At 25.5% G+C, this 23,543-nt stretch overlaps 1 protein-coding gene across 2 annotated transcripts; it reads right to left on the bottom strand.

Moving 5' to 3' along the window:
• Positions 1–6,126: 6,126 nt before the first annotated feature.
• Positions 6,127–23,190, bottom strand: LOC145849639 (DENN domain-containing protein 11-like). 2 transcript variants are annotated; one of them, XM_082954637.1, is made up of 9 exons: positions 22,953–23,190; positions 21,446–21,548; positions 19,272–19,430; positions 17,733–17,880; positions 17,515–17,653; positions 17,061–17,219; positions 16,393–16,546; positions 8,991–9,062; positions 6,127–6,684 (listed from the first exon to the last, which is right to left on the bottom strand). In XM_082954637.1, the coding sequence occupies exons 1-9, from the start codon at positions 23,128–23,130 to the stop codon at positions 6,486–6,488; spliced, it is 1,311 nt and encodes a 436-aa protein (XP_082810763.1). In that variant the 5' UTR covers positions 23,131–23,190; the 3' UTR covers positions 6,127–6,485. The 2 variants fall into 2 exon arrangements, with proteins under 2 accessions (XP_082810763.1, XP_082810764.1); XM_082954638.1 differs by lacking the exons at positions 6,127–6,684; positions 8,991–9,062 and adding an exon at positions 11,690–11,821.
• Positions 23,191–23,543: the final 353 nt, after the last annotated feature.

Below are 23,543 nucleotides of genomic sequence, written 5' to 3'. Positions count from 1 at the left end.
CTATTATCTATAAAAAGGCAGTATTGTTTTGTTTATGTTTATACTTGCTTGTAAAAAATTAGCCCATTTACTCTCTAAGTAATCTAAGTTCGTATGGTTGCTTGTTGAGTCTGTAAAAGTGATTGAATATGCTTCTTCAAAGGTTTTGTTCGATGTTGGATGCTTGTTGGCGTAGTGAAGTTTGAGTGCAGCTCGATCATTTATCTCGCTGGTGGTCATGTTCTTCCAGTTATGTCTGTGAGAGCACCACCTTTGGGAAAAAGACGTAATTGTCTGTCCCACATAGTGCTCACCACAGACATTGCACTTTGCCGCATAAATCCCAAAATTTTTGCAATTCAAATTCTTTTTTAATTCAATCGTTTTACCACTTTTTGATTCTATTAAGTTATTTTTTTTCACCATTTCGCCTACTCCCCCTCGGTCGCATAATAAGCATTTTCCACAAGGGTGAGATCAACCAATTGCTACACTATTTTCATGGGCTTGGATCTTATAGTTTGTTAATAGTGCCGCAATTGTTTGTGGACGTTTATATGCCACTAAAACATTCGGGTTTAGTTCTCTTTCTTTCTTAGTGAGTTTTAATAGTTTCGGGAAGTTTGTCGTCCAAACACTTATATTATCGTTAATTCTCTTGCCTTCTTCATTGGAGATCCAAACCGATCTTTCCATTCGACTGTGATATTAATCATATCCTCAACTAAAGCCTTACAGAAGCAAGATTTTAAACATTTATCTTTTGAAGACTTTATTGCTTCTAAATAATCATTGTCACGTTCGCACAATCTTCATAGTCTTATTGACTCTCTGAATACAATTGATTTGTAAATGGATCGTGGATGGTGTGATTTTCCATTTACAAATACACGATTTTTTGCTGTTGGTTTTATGTAGTTTTTTACATAAAACCTGCTTATTTCTGTCTTGTCAATGACGTGGTTGACATCCAAAAACTCAAGTTCGTCACCATCAATTTTTTGTAGATATTTGTCTGAAAACTAGCTTAAGGTTCTTCAAACGCACATTTCAATTGTCTTTTAACATTATCTGTAACATCTAATGTCTCAGATAAAAAGACAATATCATCAATGTAGCGTTTGAAGAGTTTTGTAGTATTAATTGTAGTTGCAATAGGCATTTTAACGTGGTGCAAATATTTGTAATTGAAACTGAGTTGTTGTCACCAGTTATAATTCCTTTGGATTGTTTGTAGAAGGAACTGCCGTTTTTAAGTTCTACTAGTTTTAAAGTGCACTGATGAAGGACGGTTGTCCGAAATTAATTTGAACAAAATGTTGCAATAAACTGGTAGATTTTTAAACCATCGTTTATCTATTTTTTGTAAAAACTAAATATTTGAAATAGATACTGGTCAGCTAAAAAAATGCTAAAATTAAGTTTAGTAACATGCCAACTAGGTACGCACTGCCAGTATAGCACTTTTCAAAAATAGAAAAATTAAACTGAATTATAGGTATCCTTAATTATCCAGGTTAGCCTAAGTAACCTGAGATTGTGGTAACCATGACGTTTACATATAGACAAAATGAGCAAAAAGTAAACTTATAAAATTTATCACTGCCAATATTGACTAAGGAAACCAGAGTCTACTAAGAGCATCACACAATTTTATCCTTTATTGTTAAATTTTCTACTAGGACAACCACTTAAAATATAAGTATTGCTAAAAAATAAGTTCTAAGTGAGTAAAATTCTATTACTTGCTAGCTTTTTTGAAAAGCACAGTTTAATTAATGCATGATAATTGTTTTTATCAATCTTTGATTACTTTAAAAAAAAATTATTAATTATACTTACCTTTTAAACTTAAAACAAACAAATACGTATATCAAATAAATACTCAAGACTTATAATATAAATAAATATGTTTTGTTTTTATGGTAAAAGTTGTTGTTTTGGAAAACTTTTCTTTAATAGTTATTTGTAAAATTAAGTGGATTTTAATATGTTTGTATGAAGCTTAATAGTGATTAAAGACCAAAATTACTAGGTACGCACTGCCAGTTGGGTACGCATTTTTGCGCTGTGTTCAAAATGCGTACCTAGTTGGCAGGTTACTGTATACAGAACTTTTTAAACATAAGTAAGTAGAAATTTAGATGTTAAAAGGATATTATGATAAAAACATATACATGTTTAGAATTATAGAAAACTAAATAAAAAGCGGCTATTAAACGTTTGATGTTAAAATATAATTCTCACAATTTAGTCGATGTAGTTATTTAAAAAGAATGATTTAAAAAAAAAATCTGATAATTTTATTTTAAGTTCAAACGTTTTTATAGCCGTTTTTCATTTAAGTTTATATTTTTTCAAACTTGTATACATTTTATTGCAGTATCCTTTCAACATCTTTAGTTTAAATTTATTTACGTATGCTTAAAAATTCTTGGTTTACTTAATTTTAATGATCTACCGGATCCGGCCGTTTTTTGCTTCGATCCGAACCTGACCGGATCCTAATTGAGATTTGGCCGGATCCGATCCAGTTTATTGGAAAGATCTTTCTTCGATTAGCTTCTTTCAGTTTTATACTAATATTGTTGTGTTTTGCTTAGAAAACTTTGTTCTAAAGAAATCTTTACTGTTGTTTAATGCCGTTTAAGTTTCAAACAAATCAATTAAGATTGTTGTTTTCGACAAGTTCAGAACTATTTATTTATGAGCTTTTATTTTAAAGAAGAATGCATATATAAAATGTTTCAAATATTTGTATAAATAAAAAAAATGTATAGTATTTAGTATATTACTGAAATTAAGAACTATGAATTTTTTGTAAATTACTGGTTTTATTAAATAGAAAATAGAAAGAAATATTTTGTTCAACTAATTATATGATTTTAAAATTTTATTTGGCCAGAAAATTTAGGCTTTGAAAAAACTAGAAAAATTAAAAGAAAGTGTCCAGTACTACGTGCTTTACAATAAACTTGATTCCAACTATGGAAGAAGAGCAACTTATTAGCCACACTATTGAACTGCTTGAACCTTTTAAATGGTAAAGCAGCAGTGTAGTAGAAACAACGCTTTTCTGTCAATTGTATTTTGGCATGCAGAAAGAGTGTTTTTTTTTTAAGTTTATAGCAAACAATCCACCAAGTCGAAGTAGTTCTACAACCTTAGCAGAAAATGTAGAAGAAGCTTTAAAAAGAAGGTTGTATACTACAAATAACAGCTCACACTTAAACTTCATGATAGCAGCTTGTTGTTAGTCACAACAGCTGTTGATCCATGGTATCAACTTTACTTTTTCTCTCCTAATTCTAGGTAGGATATTGAAAGGATGTTGAAACTAAAAGTAGAAAACCGTAGTCGGTCAAAGTAGTCACTTTCTTCTAGTTCCGCCTAATAATTCTTAAACTCAATTATCTAAAATTAAGTTCATACTGATTGATCCAAGTTTGAAACAGAAACAAGTAAAGTCACTCCCGAAAACGAGCAACAAGATTCAGTTGATCAAGAGATTGAGACAGAAAATAGTGTTTCTTTTATTTGCAGAAAAAAAACTTTTTAAACAAATTTATGAAGTTGGAGTCTTGTCTTGTTGGAGGTCAAACAAGAAAATATACCTACATCTCGCCAAGTTTGCAAGGAAGTATCTTTCGGTACCTCCATCTTCTGTTTATTCTAAAAAGTTGTTTTCTGAAGCTGTTAACTTGTATGAGCAAGAGCAAAATCGGTTGCTTCCAAAGACTGGCGAAAAACTTTTGTTTCTTCATCACATCTTTAAAAAGCTAGAATAGGTTTTTTTTGTAGCCTAAAAGCGTGGATATAAGTGAATGTTATTTACTAATTTACCTATTTTGTATGTCTAAACTTCATCTTTTAATCTAAACTTTTGATTATAAAAATTTAATTTAAGTTTGTCACAAAAAAAAATAAAGTACGTCATTTTTTATTATTTTATCACTTAAATTTCTTTTACATTATACAAAGTACATAATTCAAGTTCAATCGTATAAGTAGCTTGAAATAATATCTTAAATTTTAAACTGAGATTTTGTATAGTTAACAAAAGGTTCAATCATACCAATTCAATTACCAGACCGGTCTCAGTCTACAGAAGGTTTGTGGTCTGATTATAGAACCTTTTCTTAACTTGAGCTCGTCTCGTGGCATACGAAAGTCTAGGCTTAGACTTTGTAGATTTTCGCCGATGTTTTTGTTGAGATTTCGTATAGATATAATTTTTATCTTTTTTGTACTACGTTTAATTTTTTAAAGATAGTTTTTAAAATAGTTTGACTGTACCATTAGGCTTCTTTTTTAACAATATATATGATTAAACATTTTACTAAACTAGTGGTATTATAATAATTAATATTTTTAAGTCTATTCTCTATTAACACTACATAAAGCTTAAAAATTTAGGATCCGGATCTTAATTCAAAATATAACCCGGATCCTAAATTAAATAAAAAATATTCTGACCTTAATTGGTGGTTCCAGTAGATCGCTAATGAATTTTAGCAAAATCTTATTTAAACAGTATTCATTTCAAATATTTAATTTAAATTTATTATGACGTATCTATTATCAAGCTTTCATAAACGCTATCTTTGTAGTCTTAGCTCAGTTGTATACACAATAGTAGTTGAAAAGGGTAAATTGAAAAATTTTCTACTGAATTTCAATAAAATTGCATAGTATTTGTCGTTATATCTTAAATAAAATCAGAATTTATTCACCCTAATTTTAATTAATTGTTATCTAGAATATATTAATATTGGTGATCATTATCCGACCGGATAATACACTTTAGATCAGAATGCTAATAAAAAAAAATCCGGATACTAGTGGTATCGATTCGGTAGATCACTAAATTTACTTTCACTTAACTGCTTAGAAAATTCTAGAGCAGTAATCTGCACGGGTGCTTGAAAATAAAAGGTCACAGACATATTTGAAAGTTTTTTTAAATTACTCTAGATGTTAAAAGAAAACTTGAAACTCACACTAAACATTCTTTGGATCTAGTAGATTATTACTTGAAAGCAACTAGGTAAATTTAAGTAAAGCCTAATTTTTTTATTAACTATTTAGATTTAACCTAATTTAACTATTTAGATCATATTTACCTGAAAAAAAAGTACCATTTCTAGGAAAAACAACTAATTTTAACTCTTTTACAATTTACTCAACCGTTTTATATTCTTTAAAAAAAGGTTAATTTTATTCGCTAATAAAATGTGTAGGGTTAATAAAACAAAACAATTAAACCATTTTTGAAAAAACTTTTTCATTAGTTTCCAAGTTAGAATTGTTTATTTTCTATGAACTACTTATAAACTTAATATTTTTCAAAAGCCTAAATAAAAACGAAGCAATTTAGTTTGAAATGTAGTTATGTATTACACAGAAAAATTTTAATATTAGCATGTATAATGAAACCTAGCTAAGTTTTAATAATACTACTTTTATAAGATTTAATAAACTTATTGATCGCATAACAATTAACTAAATTTAAAACTATTCCGATTAATAATACAACTTTTGAGTCGTTTTAGGTAAAAAATATTGCCTTTCATAATATTTTGTGCTATTTATTATAATTATTGCTACATTTTTCACATTTTATTATACAGTAGATACAATAACAAAATAAATTAAAAATTAATACTGTTAAAAAAAGATCTTAATTTAGTCATTTTACCATTAATTATCTCAGAAAATTTAAAGCTTACTTAAAATAGATGTACATCATCGTTTTATGAGTTAATACTATGCCTTAGATTAATTTTTCTTTAGGAGTTCAAAATTTTCACAGTATAACTTTTTTAATTGGTAATTTGTAATTATAACTCACAAAAAAAATTCTGATTGTTTATAAAAAAAATCATGAAAAATTTAATTTTGTATTTTTAGTTTGTACTTTATATACGAAACCTTTTGATTTCACTTACACTGGCTCCTTATAACTCAAAAACTTTAAAAATTCTTAGCTGTCAAAAGGAATTGATAGCTAAGATAAAAATCAACGGAATAACATCAACATATAAAATTAAGTAAGACACATGGTCTTATATAAGTAGTACTTAATTTATTAAACTAAAAATATTTAAATTTAATCTTAAGAAAACAATTATATTTATACAAGAACAATAATTTAAAGATTTTTTTTAATCTCAGGAGTTTCATAACTTCTGTCACGTAAATTTAGAATCAATTATTTTTTAGGATATTTGGTCAACCTGGTATAAACAAAAAAAGTAGATGAAAAAATCGATCATGTTATAAAACAAATAAATGAATGAATTAGTTAGATTATAAATCACAGAAACATTCAAAATTTTAAACTTAGTTTTTAAGAAATGATAATAAAAACAAGTCTAAAACGTCTACGTAAAACAAACATATTAAAAAAATTTTTTTTTTATACTTCACTATTGTCTACTAAAAAAGCATCTTATTTCGAAAAGAAGTTAAATAAAAATAATTTTGAATAAACCATAATTTATTAACTAATAAGGACAACATTGGTTGTCAGCTACCAGCAAAGCATCAATTCCATACAATTCTAATAAGTCAATGACAAAATCACGATCGTGATTAGCATCCAATCCCATTGCTTTCATGTGGTTAGATGTTATTTCACGATTTCGAGACATCGAAATATCATAAAGCGTTTGAATTATTTCGTTGTTTTGTTGTGTGAAGTAACTGTTTAAAGTAAGTAATTAAAAGCATGACAAATATAAACCTAAAACAACTTGAATTATCAGTAACAGTATATTTTTAACTACTTAGAGTGGTAGCTTTAAAAAGAATGAATATACAACATTTCAAATCTGCATTTAGATTAACATTTAATTTACAATTGTATAGTATAAATATGTAGAGATTTTTGTCATAAAGTTAAACCGCTTTTAGATTTAAAAAATAAATTTAAAAAAAATTGACGACATATAATAGCAAAATATATGTACATCAAAATTAATGGTTATTAATATTAATCTGATTTTTTATACAAGCACTAGACTGCACCATGCAATCATCGAAAAAAATCTACACGACATTACACTACATTATACGACCTGCTTCGTCTTAATTAAAACTTATCAGAAATAATAACTATTGTTACTAGTTAACTAATCAAATTAGTGTAAACTATAATATCACATTCAAACTGACGATAACTTAGACGTTCTGTTACGAATGATTTATTTGCGTCAATTTTTGTCCGTACCAACAAGCGGATGCTTTAGTACTAATATACTTAAGCCTGTTTGATTTGAATGATACAACGGCTTATCTTATCCATGACTGCATTGTTGTTGATGGTCGCTTTAGCTTAAGGCTTATTGTATGATAATGAAAACATCTCAGCTTTGCTAACGATAGCCGAAATATTGCTCCTAGATTAGTTTTAAAAAGGTATGTATATAAATTTTCACAGTAAATAATAATTTCGGTAAAAATTTGATTCAACATCAGCTTAGAGTCTAAAAATAAAACCTATCTCTAAAATGGGAATGGGTCTAATTGGCTTGAAGAAACTTTTGCACGGAGGGTCATTTTTGCAGAAGAGTAAAAAAATATAAAAATTATGTAAAAAACAAAAAAAAAAAAAATATTATAATAATAAGTTACCGACCGAGGGTAAGGGATAACAGTTATAGTAAAAAAAAATAACAGAAAAAAAAAAATATATATAAAGTACATAAAATTAAAACAAAAAAAGAAAAAGGGGTAACAGTGATAAAAATATTTATATCTAATAAAATTTAATAATCAAAAAACAATAAAACAAAAAAATTGATAACAAATAAATTATAAAAATAAAAAATATCGATCGAGGGGTAACAGTAAAAAATAAAATAAATCAAAGTTAATTTTTTTTTTTGTTTAAGCAAAAGTGACCTTTCGTGCAGAAGTGTCTTTGTTCAAAAGTGACCCCTCGTGCAAAATTGACGCCGTGCAAAAGTGTCTTCATGCAAAAGCGTTTTCGTGCATAATGACCCTTCGTGCATATTAGACTCCTACCCCTCTAGAATATTCCCATTGATCTACTATATCTTTAACTTTTATTAAGTTGAGTAAAATTTAAGTTTTCAGTATTTAAATCGTTGTTGCACTTTCGACGTTTGTCTCTTATTAACTAAAATTTTTATTTTAAAATCAAAATGAAATCGTAGCTATTAAAGAAATTAAGATTCTTGAAATTAGTTAAACCTTAATTGATACACTTTATTGTAATAGTAATACTTTTTTAACGCTTTGTTACAATGTTTTTTTTTCAAAAAGTGTTCTATTTTTATACTTGTAATGTATTTTTAGTCAAAGCAGGTTAATTTTTATTTATGACAACATACTAATAATCTATAAGAAAGCATCTAATTTAAAAGAGTTTTAATAAACTTGCGAAACCTTAAAAAACAACAAAAAGTTATTATTTAGTGCATTAGTTTTGCATTTTATACTGCATACCTTATTCTGTATATAATACATAATGTTAGCAATTTTTTTTAATTAATACTAATAGCTAAATTACACCTTTGGTACGGCTAAAAAAAAATTTAATTTAACTGATTTACATAATTAAAACAGATTATAAAAAAACTTTTGCGATGTATAACACTTACTGAAAGCAAGTTTGCTTTTGTGATTTATTTCAATATGGACTTTATTACAATTTTTTCTACCTAATAATATACTAACTACACAACAACTTAAGTATACTTAATATATATAGTATTTATTTCTAATTAATTGTCTTAAATATAGTTTTTATCTTCCAAGTATTTTAAAGATTATTAAAAACAAGTAGTATATGATACATTTACTATAATTTTTATATGTTTAACTGTAATAAAGTATATTAAACAATAGACACATACAAATAAAAAAAAAAATTAAAACTAAACACTTTTTTTTTTACTTTTTAATTTAATTGTTTTTAAACTTATAAAGTAGTAAACTGTTGTCAATCTATTAACGTAAACATTATCATGGTTTAAAAAACTTACGCTTGATAAAAAGATTCTTCACTTGGTATATTTCCGTTTGAATCATTTAAATATTTAAAGTTAAAATCATTCCTGTGAGAAAAAACTTTTTTTTATATTGAACCAATTTCATTAATAGTTGTTATCACGAAAAATGTATATTTAAACAACTACTATTTTGTAAGCACCACTTTATTTGCAAAAGGCAGTATTTAAAAAAGTTTTTTAATTCGCAAACTCTTTTATTTTCTTTATTGAGAAAAACGACTTTTTGCAACATGTTATAAAGGTTAATAAACGAAGTAAATAAGTTTAACTTTATCTAATTTATTATTATAAGTAAATTAATATTTAACTTATTTCTTTTTCCTTTGAAAATTTGGTCACCATCAAAGCTCTAGATTTACTAAACTTCTTCAAACATTGATTTAACGATTAAAAATAACTAAGAAAGTAGTTACTTTTTTGTAATAAAAATTGTAAACTTAATCATACAATCGTATACTAAATTCTGTGCACACTAGACCAGTGGTCGTCAAGGTGGATACTGGTGCAAGAGATTTTTTTTTAGGTTACACGAAATTTTTATGGTGCACGAAACTAATTTAAAGGTGCAAGAAATCTTTAGATTGTATAAAAGAGTTAAAATTGATTCTATTTGCTAAATTCTAGTGATAAGTTCAACATTAAAGCTAAATTCAGTTCTGATGCTTTAGTTTGAGTTTTATTTATTAGTTCTTCTACAAATTGACCATTTTAGTAGGGTGGCTTGGCGTTTAGCCAACAGATCCTTCGCTCTACTGAGCACAAAAGATAGCTTTTTTAAAGATAGTGTTCAACGTTTAAAAAAAGCTTACTGTTATCTAAAATGAAAGTTCATTATCTTAAAAAATTAAATTGCGATGAAACCAATGCGAGTTGGAAAAATTAAATTTAAATATCAGTTTTAAACGGGCATATTTTCAAGTGTTTTTACTTTATTCTCATACTATATTTTATCTAACTTTCGCTATTTGTACAAATTAGTTATGTGGTTTTTAAGGTTAAAATATATAAATAAATATTATTTTATCTAAAAATTCCATGTAAAAATCAACCTTAAATAACAAAAAAATTATTTTATATATTAAATAAGTATTGAGATAAAATGATTGTTATTTAATAAAATTTATAATAGTGATTTAAAAGTTTTAAACAAAAACTTTTATAATTTTTGTACATTTAATGTAAAATAAAATTACAAGGTTTTTAAAAATTATTAATAAAAGCATAAATTAAAGTTTCAATTTTTTTAAGTTAATTTAATTATGCAAAGGGATATTCTTAACATATATAAATTTATTTATATTTTAAATATAAACTAATAAAAAATAGCATTTACTTATATAAAGTATAATAATAAATTGTATGTTGTAAAGAATTTAGACTTTAAGATATAAAAATGATTGAAACTGGTAAACGAATATACTTTTTCTCTTAAAAAGAAAAGAAAAGAAACTGTTGAAACGAAACAAATTCATAGATTAAAAGGTTTGAATTTGATCAATTTTAAATAAAAAATAACATTAATAAATTTATATTTAAAATAGAAACATTTTTAGTAGTTATAATTAATAATTTTGAAAGTTTCAATTAAAATTTTTCAATAATTAGTCTTTCACTTAAAATAAACCTAAAAAACCGTTTAAACGTCCTTAGTAGAACCCTTTTGTATATATTTTTCATTAGTAATTGATCGAAGCATGGCTTTATAGGCAATTAAAGTAGAGAATATGAGAATATATGTACTTTTAAGGTTTAATAGACACGAAAACAAAGTTATAGCATCTAAAACTCTGAAATATTGTTTTAGTACATAAATTAGACAGACAGTTTAAATCTAAAGTTATCAATTTTAATAAAAAACAAATAAATATACTTTTCAGTAACAAAAAACATAAAAACGCTTATAAAACCTCTTATGTAGAGGTTTTTAGCACAAAAATTAAAAAAAAAAAAGTTTGAGCAGGTATAGTATATAAACTTACAATAAATAAAATTTTTAACGGAAACAAAAACACAATTAAAGCGTCTTTAAAGTTATTTTAAACAAAGTTTTATGAAAAAAAACAATTACTGTACTTAAGAAAGAAAATAACTTTCATAAAAATAACAACCTACAATCCTCATTGACAAAATATTTTACAATTCAGATAGTTTAAAAATCCGTTCAGCAGTTAAACTTAGTAACAGTTTGTATAGGTAATATAATTTTCTATGATAATAAACAATTTAAAATGGTTTGGTAAGCAGTTATAAAAAAGATAATCTTTCAAAGTACAAACTTTTTGGCAAAAATAAATACAAAGAAATTTTTAAAACGTCCTAAGTAGAGGTTTCTATCACATAAATTAGAAAACTAGTTAAAAAATAAAAGTTTAGCATGTTTAAAAAAAAAACTTACAATAAATGAACTTTTAGGCTTAAACAACCACGAAAGAACATGTAAAACGACTTTAATGTTGTTGTAAACAAATTATTTTAAGGATAAATAAGTTGTATCTTATGTTTGTTTTAGGAATTAATTTTTTTATTATGATTTTTTGTTTTATTAGCAAAATAGACATATAGTTAATTGTTTACGCATATATTTCTTTAACTTACATCTAAGAATATAATTGCAATGCAGAAATTTGTGAAAAATCTCTAAAAACATAAAATTTATAAAAGCTAAATAAAAAGCGTTCAGTAAGCCTCGTTGGCCGAGCAGTTGAAGCGCAAGGATCGTAAACCCTAATAATTCACATGTGTGTGTTTAAAACCAAGCATGGCCACTTTTTTCATCATTAATTGGTGATCTGCTGGGCCCACATCTGTTGGTATACGCTTTTTGACTCAAAAAGTTTTGAGTCTAAATTTTTTGTTTCTTTAAAATTTGTTTTTAAAAAAAGTCAGTAAATGGATCAAATTAGCTTATTGAAATTACCCTACTGAAATTTAAAATTCACTAAAAATAGATATCCTCCATCTTTTATAAAGCATTATACTTCAAATGATTTCATAAAGGCAGTTTAAATTGTATGAGCAAAGAAACAAACAAACTGTTACTAAGGCTATTATAGGGAGGGGTCAATCAATTTTGTAAAAAAAAAAAAAAAACTTTAGGTGTTAAATGAAAACCTAAGTGTATCCTATAAGTCTGTTGGAATAAATACAAAAATTTGAAACTTTGGCAGAACAGAGTTCATATAAAACTATTCAACTAATCACTATCAATAACTAACATTTTTTACAATAAAAAAACTTTTATGGTATTTACCTTAAGCATTAAATGTTATATATTAACTTAGTTTATTAACTAGAAATAATCTGGTATATATCAATTAAATATCTTTATAAATAATGAGAACTTAAACTAAACAAATGGACTTAAAATTCAGTAATATTCACACTAATATCACATTCTTAGATTAGGCTTACATCAACTTTATTTATCTATGTACTGTTAACTGTGTCACCATTACTACTGTTTATAACTTAAAATATTATAAGACTTTTTTGTTTCACTCAAAATTTTTTATGTTGTGTTTTACTGTTTAGCTGTTAGCATCAATTTATACGGTTGAATGATTTTACTTCATTTAAAAAAGCTATCTTTTGTGCTCAGTAGAGCGAAGGATCTGTTGGCTAAACGCCAAGCCACCCTTTTAGTATTCTGAAGGCTGAAATCAATTTAGTATAAACATTCTTTTCTACAATAAACAAAGCAGCTGAATGGAAACACTACAAAATTGAAATCTCTTAATATTGGTCCAATGCATTAATGAAGTGAGGATCTTTCGATACTCAGCTACAAACAAGGGGAACTATAAAACCTAAATGGTATCTAAAATGATAGCTAGTTTTCTTAACTAGTTATTTTTGTTAAATTTTTTGATAAATTTTAATATGTACTAATATTAATATTTTTAGTATAATTCAATTAGTTCAACTATTAACAAATTACTAATATAAGGATTTAAAAAGTCTAGTTTGGTAAACGAACTTTTTCTGCTTACATAAACTGGGCCTTAAAGATTGAATTGATTTTATGTAAGCAGAAAAAGTTCGTTTACCAAACTAGACTTTTTAAATCCTTATATTAGTAATTTTAAAGTAATTAGTTTCTTGTTAAACTTTGTTTTTAAGCATAGTTTTAATTTAAAAATTTTATCGCTTCTTTATTTAGATTGTTTTAATTCTACCGAGTTTTATTAGTATACCAAATTTGTTTAGCATTAGCACTTATTTAATTTTTAACATTTGATTATTACGTCATTTTATGTCTTAAAACTTTAAACTGCAGTTTAATTTTATTTCAATTTGTATTCATTCCAATCCAGTAGGAAACAATTTCTGACGAGTCCTACTTGAAAGTACTTAAACAAATTTAAAGAAAATGAAATGCATTCTGTTATATAATTTTAGTAAGTTATGCACCGGAAAAAATCTGTTCAAAAATCAAAACATAAAATATGCTATTGAAAATAACTTTGAAAAGGGTCAAGACTTGAATTATATTTATTAAACAGGTATGTCAAACACTCAGCATAACTAAGGCTAATTAGAACATTTATTAAAAATAAGGGTGACAAAGGATTGTTTGATTTGTTTTGTAAAACACATGTTAGTTTTAATAGTTTTCTTAAATATCAAGACTAGTTTTTTTTACTAAGTTTCAACATTGTTTGTATTAAGTACTTTTAATTTAGTTTTATAAAGCAATGCAATTATAAAAATAGTAGCTTATCTAATTATTGAAGTACCTGTAAAATAATAAGTTTTTTGTTTATTTTTTTCCTTTTTACCAGTGATCTTTTTCTTATAAGTACTAAAGTTGTAAAATTAATTGAATTTTAAAGTAACAAAATAATTAGTCTCAAACTTGTTATTATTCGAAATGCAATTACTATGACACCTAACATTTAGTAAACAGAATGAAAAGCATCATAGAGCGCAGCATCAAATAAATAGACGGGCAGTGGGCTCAAGTTGAGACAACCAGTAAATATAGCTTTTAACAAAACAATTTTTGATTGCTAATATGTCTTTTTTTTTCACTTTTTTCAAATCAAATAATAATCAACAAAAAACATATGTTTGTAGTTGTTAGCTAATAAGAAAGACTAAGTTGAAATAATATTGTTAAACTAATGTTTAAGATAGGGGTAGGCAAAGTTTTTAGTTATCGGGTCAAATGTGGAAAAATTTAGCAATAGCTGGGCTGGAGCATTTAAAATTTCTTTAATACACAAAATTAATCAATTGTTTTATTATTTTCAACAAAATTATAATTATATCTGAACTTATACTATTATGGAAATTTATATTTCCAATAAATTAATCTTAATACTTTTTTTGGTATAAATTTTAATTTCCAGAATGCATTTTATTAGCTTAAAATTTGGTTTAGCGGGCTAGATTTGCATTGTCACAGGCTATAGTTTCAATTATTGCAAATTTCCACCTAAATATTGGCGGACAAGATCATTCTAACTCCGCGAACCTAGCGAGTATAAAAATTAAATAATGTTTTAAAAGTGTGATTGATGAAGCAAAAGCGCTCATTAGAAATATAAAAAGTACAATCATCATAGCCTAGGCTTTGTAATTATAACCTAGCTAAGGTAAATCAACAAAGCAGAAGCTGCAGTCTCCTTATAAAAACGATTAAAGTTATTTACGTGTTTTTTATCACTAGCTGCCTAATGTGTAACAACTAAGGGTGCACAGAAACTTTTTTTTGCAGTTTAGTGTGCATATATTTTCATAAGCTTGACGACCACTGCACTATACTGTAAACAATACAAGTTAACATTAAAAAACTTTATTTTATGTCTTAAGTGTCTTAATATATTAATAATGTTTTAAAAACTGTTATTTTTCTTATAATTATACTGGGCAATAATCATTCCTCAAAAAGAATGGTCTTAAGTTTCTTAATACACTTAAAAGTTTGCTCCTTGAATATGAACTCAACTTTCAGAATGAGTTGACAAAGTTGCTTTTTGTTGGGTAAAAAAATTAAAATTACCAAATATCGGGTATTATATTGTTCCACTAAGTTGGTCTTTTATATGCTTGAAGTGACCGCCTATTGAATTTGAGCATTGATTCTAGAGCGATTTGACGAGAATGGGAAGCAGTATTTAAACGGTCTTATCACTTATTAGCTGAACAAAAGAGTGTTTCTTTCGTACCACTACAATATTTTTAACTGAGTAAACAAGAGTGCTGAAATTTAAATTAGTTGTGTTATGTAAATGGGCATAGTTTACATACATCAATAATTCTTAATTTTAGACCTTGTATAACTAATAGAGATTATTCTAAAGTACTACGGTAGCAACTTGTATAGTAGCACTAATACTGATAGGATAACTCTTGGCGTAAACTATGAGGTTAAGTAACAAAAAAGCCGAAAGTCAAGTCTTATCAGCGTCTAGCTTCTTTAATTTGGTAACTAAGCACGCCAAGCAACAGACAACTGAAAAGACTTCTTGTCCTAATTTCACAATTTATCCTAAGCCAAATACCATTATTATAAAATTTTATATAAGTAATTTATTTATGAAGTTGTGTAACTTTTTTTGATATTCAGGTCCTGCAAAATGTTTAACAGGGGAAATTCAAAAAAAAAAAAAAGAATAATACTTAGTATTTTTTGAATATCAAAAAAAGTTACACAACTTCATAAATAAATTACTTATTATAAAATTTTATAACCTTTTATAATAAGCAACTAAATTATAAATACTTGCTTATCTATATAAAATATTCTGACTGTACAAACTGTCTAGAAACCCTATAAGAATTTAGGGACTATAAGGAGGGTCTAATATTTTTTAGCAAAAATAAAATTGTACGTTATTTAAAAACTCAAAGTATTTACTAAAAAAAACTTTACAAAATATAAATACTTCAATTAATTTTTGATATGTAATTATTTATATTTATTTATTCTTTAAAGTTCAGTTTAAGTAAGCAGCAATAAATTGATTATTTGACTAGACTTTTAAAATTTTTATATTAAGTAGTGTTATAGTGATCGTTTTCTTAAATTTTTTAAAAAGTGTAACACTATTATTGTAAGTTTTTATAGACGGTTCGTTTTAGTATGACTTTAAATATTTTATATTTTAACAGTAAACAGTTATTTTTTAGCATTAAAATTTAGTTAATTTTTTAATTATAACTTTGCAATTGATTATTACGTAATTTTATACTTTTTATGAAGTTTTTAATATTTCGACTAAAATATACCTTTATTTCAATTAACTTACTAAGATACTATTTTGATGAGTCTTAGTCGAAAGTGCCTAACAGTAAATAAACAATAATGAAACGTGTGTTGTTATATTTTTGAATTATAATAGTAGTTTTATGTTATTAAAAATTAACTTACTTGAAGTTGACAAGATTGTTATATTTTTCAATGTCAGACTTGTTTACTTTCATTAAACTACTATTAACATTTTGGTTAGCACTTGTTACACACTGGTTATCGACATAGACATCATATAAATCTTTCTTATCTTTAAAAATTCTTTCTGTTGTACCTTAAATAAAACATAAGTGTTTATAATAGCAACCGAAATTCTATATAATTTTAATTACACTGTAACTTATATTTACTTAAAGAAGTAAATATTCAACGTAAAAGGGGGTTAAATCCTAAAGCTAAAACACGCAAGAAAATTATCAACTTTTATAATAATTTCAAAACCATTGTTTCTATGTTTGACATACTGCAAGTATACTTATTATAATACATAATAAATAGTAGATGATAACTATTTTTATTGCAAATAGTAACAAATTCCTCTAATTCGTAAAAGTTTTATGTTTACTATTAAAAGTTAGTGATAAAAATTATAACGATTACTAACTGTCAAACAGCAATATACTTAAGCATAAAGTATACTTTTGGAAAAATAATATGAAAAACAAAATTAAAGTTTTTTTTATAATTTTCTTAAGATAATAAACTTCAATCAAGCTTTATAGACTTACTTTTTACTTACTTAACTGCTATCAAATGTTATTATTAAAAAATAAGTAAAAATAAATTACATGCAATATATGTTTTTTGTTGGGAGATAAATTCAATGTCTGCAACATTAACGTAAAAAATTGGCTTCACTTTTTCTATATTCGAAATGATGATGCTTGCGTTTGAGATTGAGTTATCTACATTAACAGTTATCCTTCCAAGACAGCACGCGCAGTAAACTGTTTTATTAACCACAATTTAATATTATCAAATAAAGTAAAATAAATATGATAAAAGAGTTTAAATAGACATATTTACAACATAGGAATACACAAATACCTACCAATAAACATAGTTTATTTTTTAAGAAAACTTAGCCTCATAAAATTTTTATTTATAAATACATACTATAATACTATTTTGAACTTACTGAATGGTGCACAGCAAAGAAAAGTGTGTATAAATACACAGTTACCTTTGCAAACAAAACAAAGTTGCTTATATGAAAGTAGATATCAACAATTATAAACTAACCTCTATAACAAACAACACCAATAGGAGGAGGTGAAAAAAACAAAATTCGTTTTCTCAGCATAACTAACTTCCAAAGCACGAAAATAGAAGGACCAAAAAATTTAATAAATTGTGAAAAACAACCAGCAGGATGGGTTATCTATAAAAATTAAACTTAAATCACATTACATTAAAGATTAAAAGTTTTTGAATCTCTGGCAGATTTAAAATGAACTTACAGTCATGGGAGGCATAAGTAAATTTTGGTAATTGTAAGACGTTGATTCCAATAACTTTATGTTTGTTGGGTGAACATACACAGATGTTTGATGATCATATAAAAATTCTTGTAATGCATCATACTTAAGTGGATTTCTTATTTGAATTCTATATTACAACAATATTACATACATTATGCATAAAACAAGCACTAGTTTACATGTATTGCAGAATAATATTTATTTTGGCGCTAAGGTTGGTACAAAATGATTAAAAATTAACAGGAAATTGATAAAAACTTACTAAAATCCTAACAAAATTCTAATAAAAACTTAACAAAAAAAATTGATAACAACCATTTTTAAGTAGGGCGAAATTTTGTGTTAATTTTTAAGGCTGGCTGTTGAGATGTTTTAGATAGAACTTTTAGTAATTGATGCATTTTTGGTATTAAATTTGGTGCCCTGAACTTACAGCTTTGCGGTAAACAAATTTAGCATGGCAAATCATGTTAAAAAGTAGCACAAAAGACAGCTTCCTAGCATTTACCAAAAATGAGCTAATGATATTTGATAATTTAGTTTTTATTAGTATTTTTACAAGTTTAAGGGTATAGGGGGGTTCACCTTGATTTTTACAAGTTGATCTTGTTTTATAGAGTTTTATCTGAGCTATCAGATACTTTTAACCATTTGAATAAATTCAAAGTAATTTTTGGGATATAAGCGATAAAAGTCAGTGACCTCAATAGGTTCCTTATAGAAGGCGCAAACCAAAAACACTAAAAATCTATCTCCTCCTTCATTTTTTAAGCAATCTTTTTCAAATTTTTACACAAAAACTATTGATAAACTATAAAAATATTGAATGCAGGAATTTTTGGTAATAAATTTATGCCCTTAACAAAGAGAGTAATTTTATTTTTCAAAAGTTAGGTTCATTTTGTAAAGAATTATCTTATAATTTAATTATGACTTGGAGAAACTACTAGAGAATTAATCAGACATTTCTGCAAAACATTACTGTCTCATTAAGTTCAAAAATCAATTAGTTTTTTTTTTAACTTGATCAGAACTTTATGACACAAAAATTTTAAATTTTGAAAAACAAATTTTTGAGAAATTTGACAACTCCTTAAGAGATATCTTTCTAATTGTTTTTAAAAACTTAAGATAATTAACTCAAAAAAAAGTAGAATGAGATAAACTTTTAGCTATTTTTACTTATTAACCCTTTTAGTTTTCTCCTACCATAAAGAACCTAGTGTACTTTCCGTCTCTAACCAGCTATATTTCAAAAATTAGTTTCAATATATAAAAACTGTTAAAAGCAACTTGTAGCTTACTTAAAACTATACAAAATAAGATCAATTGTAAAAAAGTGATTCAACCATCCACCCTCCAGGGTCTTTAACTTAATTCAGAAGTATTTTACCCAAGCAAAGCATATTATTTATGTTGATAAGTATTTTAATTATATCAAGTTTTTATTTGTTTATTTTTGTTTTAATAATAAATATTTGCACCATATTAAAAACAATGATAACAAATTCAACCAACAAAACTTGATGTTGAAGAAATTGCATATGTTTAAAAAGTGTATTGTAGTTAGGTGCAAGAATTGCAACAGTTTTCATTCGAGCTCCTCGTTCTACCTCGTTTTCAACTTTTAACCGGGCATAACAACCAAGTCCATACAAGTTGTTGTGCTTGAAATATCTATATTGAAAAGATTTAGAGTTTAAAAAGTAATTTCAACACATGTTTAATAAATTATACACAGTTTGCTTAGATGGTAAGTCTTTCTTTAAAATACTTGGAGAAAGTTTATTAAAGAAGTTAATAACCATACAAGGAATTTATTTTTGTAATAGAGATCTAAATTTTACATCATACTTTTAAATATACATTGAAAAGTGCCTTCATTTTAACATTGTTGGCTGTTTGCTTAATTCATAAACCGGATTTATAGCCGTTGTTTTGCAACATAAAATATTAGTGTTACTATTGATCTAAAATTTTAGTTAAGGAAAAAAATGTGCCTAATGCATGTACAATAAATAAATGTAATTGCTGTGAGTATTATCGAAAGAATTAAGAAATCATCGAAATTTAACGCAACTATAAATAAAGCAACATATGAAAATATAAATTCTGCACAAGCTTTTTTTTATTAACTAACAAGACAGTATTTAAAAATACTTTCAAAATTTAAGCAACATTGAAAGAAATTAAAACAACTTTAAGTAAGAATACAATATTAAAAATAAACTTGATGATAAATTTTTGAAGTCAATTTTTATTTCTAATTTATTTATACTTAACTATTAATCTAACGTTCATTAATTATATTATGGCCTTAATTCATTACTATTTAGCTACACTACTTTATAAACATTTAAAATTTACTGCTCCTCAAAAAACAAAGTAACTATAAATAAGATTTTCATAAGCAAACTATAAAATTAAATCATAATTATTTTTAATAAGTTGAATTCTATTGTACAACTTATTCTTTCTTGTAGTTTAACAATTTCTTCAAGGGAACTTTTTAATTCTATCATTTAGATCTGTTCGTCTTTTTGCACCTCTAGCTTATTAGATACTTAAACCATTTTATCTGGGACTTAAGTAGTTTAATATTTTTCAAAATGTTAAAAGTTAAAAAATAAAAATTGAGGAAAAAACTGAACTAGGTATAATTTTTTCTTACTGCTAGAGAAACTTACCTCTTCTAATTGTTTAACATGCTTCTAGGAAAATTTTGTAATTTTTGTCTGACATTAAATGTTTTTTTATTATTCTTTTACCATTTACAGGCTTTGGAAATCAAGGAATTTTGAAAATTTGAACTGAAAAAATCTGAAATTTTGTTATTTTGACCCAAAAACTGACTTTTTTCAACTTTTTCCAAAAAACTGACTTAGTCTGACCTGTTGTGACCCTGTACTGTAATGCTATTTTAAATGAGATTTGTGATAAATAAAGCAAAATAAAAATATATTAAGCTTAGTGTGATTTATATTTTTTAACGATTTTTTAGTGACGTAACAATCCTTAAAGTGTTGGCTTAATTTCACTATTTATGTTTTAAGATATTATTACAATAAACAAACTGAAGATTTGTTCTGTTTACAGACAGTAAAACAATTGTATTTTAAAACTTAGTGTTTTGTTGATGTATAAACCTTTTGTATATAATCTAAATTTTATTACTTTACATGTATAAATTTCTTAAAGTTAAGTTTTTTAGCCATTTTTGCTCAAATTTCTAAATATTTTTAAGTTTATTTTTTTCAAAATTTCTCAAATTCCAGGTTTTTCCGGAACTCAAGGTTTTTAGAAAACCCTGTTTGTATAACTTAACTAAAAATAATCTTTTATTTTTTTTTTCTTAATAAGGTTCTTCTTTGTTACCTGCTGTGGTAGGAAAACTGTAAGTACAATTAACCTTATTAGTTAAGTTGATAATTTACTCTTTTAGTTTGTTGTTTTACTTATAACAAAAACTGTATCAACTTAATAGAATAAGCTTAAAGAATTTTTATTTTTTAAGTATGTTTCATCTTATATAAAGTTTTTTTAATTTTTATAATGTTCAATTCTTATTACAAAACTTTTCAAACTATTGGCTAAGCCCTAAAAATATACAAAAACAGTTAAAGTATTTTGTTAATATTAAAAATCAAATAGTAAAAGTATTTGTCCTTAATTTATTGTAAACTAATATTTACATGAAATCACTGTCTACTTGGTGAGCACCACTAGGAAGAGCTTTAAAAGCAAGAAACTTGGATGCTTCTAAGCTTTTAGGATAAGACCATTCAATAACATTACCTAAAAAAACATTAAGTAATAAAAAAACTAGTTCAAATTATTGTTATTAGCACATTGCATTAACTTAATATTTTTTAAAGTTGTTTAAGAAGTATATTACCACATGAAAACCAATGCTTAATAAAAACAGAGTAAACATATTTTCAAGCTTTTTAGCTCATTATAGCATTTTAACTACTAAATATTCAAATTTACACTTAATTTATGCTAAATAAAATATTTCAAACTGTTAAATAAAATATTATATAATCAAAAAAACTTCAATTAATGTATAAATGGAATTAAATTTTAAAGGTAATTAAAAAGATCAATACTACAAGAAAAATATCAGCTTTACTCAGAAAATTAAGGTCTCAAGTTTTTTCAACTTAATGCAAGAATTTCTTAAAAACCTTAAATAAAAGTAACCTTAAAAACTATACTTCATACGTATTTATACTACACAAACCTTAACCGCTATAAAAAGTTCTTAATTAAAAATATAACCAAAGTTTACAAGATCTCTAACAAAAACTTAATCAAACTGATAAATTTGAATTAAAAGAAATAGTCTACAAAAGAATTACTATAATAAGAAAATACTTAAACTCTGAAACTTTGACGCTAATATAACCAGAAAAGACCATTAAAAACACTTTCCTATCATTATAGAATACAAACTTCTGAACCAAAACAAAAACTAATTTGGCCAAATAAGATAAGTCATATTATTAAGTCTATGACTTTTATAAAAATCAAAACTGTCCAGAGTCATCCTGAGTTTAGTGAAATGTCAAAATATCCTTGAGTTAAACTGAAATTTTCTAGATTTCAAAATATGTTGAGTTATCTTGAGTACCCTGGGTGTGTCCCAAATGTGTAGAACAGGGGTCGGCAGGTCAAAAAAAGAATGTTTTTTATGTGGTTTGAAAAATATATTTAAAGATAGTTTTTTAAACAAAAAATTTAGGCGATAGATTATTCTTTAAAGATAAAACTTAAATTTTATTTTTGTTTTTTGAGAATATTAATATATTAAGCTAGTTGAAAACAAAAATTTAATGTGGCTCGCAGTTTGCCGACCCATGGTGTAGAACTTTGGCTTTCTACTCATTATTTTTCAAGAATTTCCTTTCTGCAATTTCCAGTTGCAGACCCACTGTGAAAGTATATTTCAGAAAATAATTAAAATTTGGCTATAATTCACTCAACCAGAACACTTAAGTCTTTAAAAGCTTTAACCTAAAAAACTGCAATCAATAATACTAAGTGCTTACTATAAAACAAAAAATTACAGACCTAAAAATAGTTTTGTATAAAAAACTTAGCCCTAAAAATTAATTGTAAATATACTTTGCTAGAACAAAAACTTCAATAAGACTTTTGTAAATAATTTTACTACTTATAAAATTAATAAAAAAATACCTAGTTTTGTATCAAAATTTGCAACAAAAACTGCAGAGACAAAATCTATTTCTTTTTCTTCAGATACTTCAGATAACCGAATAGTAAATCTGTTAGATGCACTTTTTGTTAGTTTTAAATTTTTATTAAATCCAGACAGTTCATCACCACTGATTAAAGGCTTTTTTTCATCTGTCATTACTATTCATTCCATTCAATTAATTGTTAGTTATTTAAGTTAAATAAATATTAGCTTAATATAAACTACTTAAAATAAAGTAAGGGTTATACACACGAATTGGGGCATACATTATTCAACATTGTTTGCAGGAACTTTTTTCTATTTATATAATATTTAATATATATTTACTAGCAGGTCCTAATTTCTACAATGTGTTTTTAAAAAGTAAGACATAGGTAAAGTTTAAGAGGTACGCACCCGCGTAAAGTACGCACTATTTTTTTTTTTTTTAAATCTTCTGAACAATCTGATATTGTTTTTAGGAAACTTAATTAAAATTAAAAATGTATAAATTTTCTACAGGTGTTATCAAAGACGAAGACAAGCTCTTTAAAGCATAGATTGAAAATTGTAACTTCTAGTGACAATTC

This window comes from Thalia democratica, chromosome 2 (assembly GCF_965202585.1).
Source record: "Thalia democratica chromosome 2, ktThaDemo2.hap1.1, whole genome shotgun sequence".
In the NCBI taxonomy this organism is placed as follows: domain Eukaryota; kingdom Metazoa; phylum Chordata; class Thaliacea; order Salpida; family Salpidae; genus Thalia; species Thalia democratica.
This window is presented reverse-complemented; position numbering and strand designations above follow the sequence as displayed.

Excerpts from the sequence above, each read along its gene's own strand:
- LOC145849639 (XM_082954637.1), bottom strand. The coding sequence starts at position 23,130 with ATGACAGATGAAAAAAAGCCTTTAATCAGTGGTGATGAACTGTCTGGA. Across the intron at positions 17,220-17,514 it reads TGGTGTTGTTTGTTATAGAG|TTTACTGCGCGTGCTGTCTT; the intron begins GTTAGTTTATAA and ends TTAATAAAACAG. Across the intron at positions 9,063-16,392 it reads AACAATCTTGTCAACTTCAA|GAATGATTTTAACTTTAAAT; the intron begins GTAAGTTAATTT and ends TTTTTCTCACAG.